Source organism: Manihot esculenta, chromosome 1 (genome assembly GCF_001659605.2).
Source record: "Manihot esculenta cultivar AM560-2 chromosome 1, M.esculenta_v8, whole genome shotgun sequence".
In the NCBI taxonomy this organism is placed as follows: Eukaryota; Viridiplantae; Streptophyta; class Magnoliopsida; order Malpighiales; family Euphorbiaceae; genus Manihot; species Manihot esculenta.
The window spans coordinates 32,676,074-32,680,523 of record NC_035161.2 but is presented as its reverse complement, the minus strand read 5'-3'; the positions used below and the strand labels follow the sequence as shown (position 1 = coordinate 32,680,523).

The 4,450-nt window shown below is 32.2% G+C and overlaps 1 protein-coding gene across 1 annotated transcript; it reads right to left on the bottom strand.

Moving 5' to 3' along the window:
- Positions 1 to 1,422: 1,422 nt before the first annotated feature.
- On the bottom strand, positions 1,423 to 3,699 carry LOC110623645 (probable polyol transporter 6). The gene is made up of 2 exons (XM_021768648.2): positions 3,079 to 3,699; positions 1,423 to 2,976 (listed from the first exon to the last, which is right to left on the bottom strand). Exons 1-2 carry the CDS (start codon positions 3,173 to 3,175, stop codon positions 1,571 to 1,573), a joined length of 1,503 nt encoding a protein of 500 aa, XP_021624340.1. The 5' UTR covers positions 3,176 to 3,699; the 3' UTR covers positions 1,423 to 1,570.
- Between the last annotated feature and the right edge of the window lie 751 nt (positions 3,700 to 4,450).

Below are 4,450 nucleotides of genomic sequence, written 5' to 3'. Positions count from 1 at the left end.
AAAATATAATTTCATCCTAAAATACTCTTTATAAATGTTTACAATTTACCTAAGAGTTATACGGTAACACTTAAAAATAGCGGAAATAGTAAATATTTTCTAAAAATTTTAAAATTATAAGTATTGAAATATTTTAATGAATGAAAATTGAAAAATAAAAAGTGTTAAAAATTAATTAAATGAGATATTATAGAAAAAAATTAATAGAGATTTAAGTATTTTTTCAAATAAAAAATAAATAATTAAAATATTTAAATTTTAATAGACAAAGACGAACTGATCATAGAGGAATTTAAGTGCATGATTTTAAAAATATAAGAATTGATCCATTAATTATATTAAAACTTAAGGATTTAAATATAGTTTATCTATTTAAAAAAATTAATAGACATTTTCACATTTTTAGCGATAAAAATAAATAGAGTGAACTTTAATTTAAACAGACGAATTATAATAATACAAGAATTGATTCATTAATTATACTAAAACTCAGAGATGAAAGTATAATTTACCTTATAATTTTTTTAAAAATATTTTACCATAATTATTTATATATAAAAAAAAATTAAAATATTAAAAAGAATATTATAATTAATCTATATATTTGGACAATGACAATATATGAGTTTGTAATAGTTAGGAGTACTGAAATAAATAAGGCATATATTTCATGACAAATCATTCGAGAATAATAATTAGTGGGAATAAAAACTCTTTATTAAATAGGATAACAACATTAAGAGTCACATGGAAGAATCAGCTGTCTGCTTGTATTCGCGTCCCACGTTGAGAAATTACAATAATTCCGAATTCTATAAAATAGCTAGCAATGAAATTATTATATAATTTATATTAATTATTTTGGGTTAAGTAGAAAAGTAGATCCAAAAATTATTTAAATCAATTTGGATCGGATTGTTTCAATTAGTATCAGAGTCACCCTAGATCAGACAAAATTGTGCGGAGCTAGTGAGTCTGCGAAAAAAGACTATCCGTGAGAGAGAGGTGGAGCCGCCCAAGGTACTAGCAAACTATAATATTCAGGACTCGATCTTAGTTAGTAATTGTATTCGATTCAGTTGCGATGAGGACGTCGTAAATTCTGTTTGAGCTACCAGCTTATATCGCGTCCTACATTGAAAAATTACAGTAATTTCGGGTTGTATATAATAATTAGCATGAAGGTTAATAATTTTGGATTAAGTGAAAAATGGGTCCAAAAGTTATTTGGCTAGTTTGCACCGGCTGTTTCACATTATTAATTCTTTTAAATTACCAATCTTCTTGCAAATTTATAGTAACCGCCAGCGACCCATCAATTGGGTTGGCTAGCTTATGCCATTATGGAAATCGCCCGGAGGTATCTGGTTTGACTTCCCCCACTCCAATAAAGTGATCCTATAATACATGGAAATTCTTTGCAAAGCCAAGGCATTCAAATCCATTAGATGTTTTTCTTGCAAAATATACATGCATACAGAGTAATTTTTATTTAGATCGAGTCTATATAGATTCAATTCGTAGTATAAATCTATATAGACTCGCTCTGTAAATTTTTTTGGTACGCACACTACACGTTATCACTTCTGGCTGTGGGCTGATGTTGCAGAGTCTCATTTGTAGCCTTAATTCCCTTGGTAAACAGCAACTCCATCTCTTCCAAGGACCTTCCCTTAGTCTCTGGGAAAAGAAAATAGAAGAAAAACCAGGCAGTCACAGATATACCAGCAAACAAGAAGAAGGCTCCACCTATTGTAATTGCTTTATACAGTGAAATGAAACTCATTGAGATTGTAGCATTCATGAGCCTGTTAACTGCCACACCAATAGCGTACCCTTGTGCTCTCAACTTCAAAGGGAATATCTCTGAACTGTAAACCCATGTCACTGGTGCTAGCCCAATATTGAAGAAAGCCACAAATACATATGTAGAAATTATGCTTAGGCATAGAGCCCATAATAAGTTTTGTCCATTGTGGTACTCCACTATGGTCAAGCAAGATCCTAATACAGTTAAGGAAGCTACGATTCCTGCTGTGCTTGTGAGCAATAGGCGTCTCCTTCCAACTCTGTCAATTAAAAATGTGGAAATTAATATGAACGTAAACTTTGTGAGCCCTACCCCAACTGTTGCAAGCAAGAGCTTTTGCTTGCCTGTGACACCAGCTTTTTTGAAGATTCTTGGGCTGTATAGAACAACTGCTTCGATTCCAACTGCATGCTCGAAGAAATGGATTCCTATCGCAGCTATTAGTATCCATCGGACTGCTGGTGTTGGCCTCAATAACAGCTCTTTCCAGACACCTTCTCCATTAGTATTCTTTGGAAGCTTGACAAATTCTTCATTGCAATTCTCATCTATTCCTGCTGCAACTTTTATGTCATGGAAACGAGCTTCTGCCTCTTCTGTAGAGTTGGATACTAGTTGCAAGACTTTCTTGGCTTCCTTCAAACGTCCTTGCATCACTAACCACCGTGGAGACTCTGGCATTTGTACTATGCCAAAGCCTAAGATAAGTGAAGGTATAGCTGCAATTCCAAGCATCAACCTCCATCCAAGTTTCAGAGACAATTTCCCAAAGATAAGGTTTGAAATATAGCCAAGTAAAATTCCAATACTTATACCAAGTTCAGGCAGGGAGGTCAAGAAACCTCTTGACGATGGTGATGAAACTTCTGCAGAGTAAACGGGAGCAATCATAAGAGCGAAGCCTACACCAATGCCTGCTACACATCTTCCAGTCATCAGGATTCCATAATTTGGACCATATCCCATTAGAATTGAACCGAGCATGAAAATAACGCAGGCTACAACAATCGTGTATCGCCGGCCAATGTAATCAGAAGTTCTTCCGGCCAGTAGTGAACCTGCTAAGGCACATAAATTCAAGATTCCGGCAAGGACTTCCACTTGCGTATCACGAATTTTCATTTCGTCTTTAATGAATATCATTGCTCCACTCATTACACCAGTATCTATTTACAAGAAAAATTCAGACATTCTTAAAATCCAGAAGCTCAAACTGCATATTTTTACACATCACAAAAATCCAAGACATATGAAAAAAGAAAACATACCATAACCAAATATGATAGATATCATCGAAGCAACAATAGCACAAGCTGCTGCATACTTGTTAAACTTTGTTTGGCTTTCTCCTCCTCCTCCTTCCATTGACGCCTTGACAATTTTCTTGCCTGTGAGATCTTACCCTTTAAAACAGAAACGCAGAGCTTCCAAAAATATCATAAAATAATCTCAAAGCTCTATCACCCTTTTGGTACTTTGACAGATTTTACTTGCTCTTGAATCTACTAGCTAGTTTTCAAACCCATTTTACACGATATGCTTAATCTTCCTTTAATAGAAAATATTTATCATATTACAATTTGTGCCTATCACAATCCCAAAAATTTACCAACTATGAACTCTCCCTTAATCAAACGTAAACAAAAGAACACGTATGCGAACTGTCACCTACTATATTCAGACAAGATCATATTCTATGTAATCTTTGCTTGCTATTCTTATTCATGACTAGCTTAATCAAATATAAAACAATTCTGAAAAAGTTTTCAAGTATTCATCAGTTCTCTACTCACTCAGAGAAAGATTGTATAGAAAAAAAAAATTCTATATAAACAGTGAGAAAAGGAAATTGCCAAAGAAATAGGGCAATTGGTGTATCTCCGTCTCTGTTGAAACTCTAGTGGTAATTTCAGCCTAGTGGGTTTGGCACTTGCACCATGAAATCCGACGTGCAAGTCAACGAAAGCATCCTCCTTGTAATAAGCTGATGACTCGGTATCCGTTTAATTTATTACAATTTGTTTTTTTTTTATCGTGGAATTTTCTCCCACTATTTATTATTTATTATTATCTTTACGTTGAGGAATTATATCCACTTGTTATAGTCAATGCATGCAAGTCAGATTAAGAATGACCAAGAAAATTGGGTGACCATGTGTGGGAATAGTTTCAAGCTTAAGAAAATAACGTAAAAATCCAATTGAAAAGAAAAAAAAATTATTGTATGCAAATTACTTAAGTTTATTCTGCAGTCAGATTTAAAAATAGATTATGTTATATTTCACTTATAAAAAAATATAAATAATTTATTTAATTAGTTGTTTGTACAATTAATGTGGTACGAACAAGAATTTTTTTTTTTACTCATTAAAAATCTTCTACATAATTTACAAGATTAGAAATTCTTTGGTACATAAAAAATGTTAAATAAACATAGAAATTTAAAAATATATAAATAGTATGTAAAATTACCTCCTTATTTAATTTATCAGGCCATACATTTGCCTCATATATGAGATATATAACACGAATTTGCATCACAAATTAAATAAAAAAAAAACTTAAATCTTTTTTTTTTTTTGTAATTCTTTAATAATTTGAGTGCCTATATATGGATTGTGAAAATAAAAGTGTTAGTGT

Bases quoted from the DNA above. Each gene is read 5' to 3' on its own strand.
- LOC110623645 (XM_021768648.2), bottom strand. From the start codon at position 3,175: ATGGAAGGAGGAGGAGGAGAAAGCCAAACAAAGTTTAACAAGTATGCA. The intron at 2,977-3,078 runs GTATGTTTTCTT...TCTTGTAAATAG, and splicing joins ATCTATCATATTTGGTTATG to ATACTGGTGTAATGAGTGGA.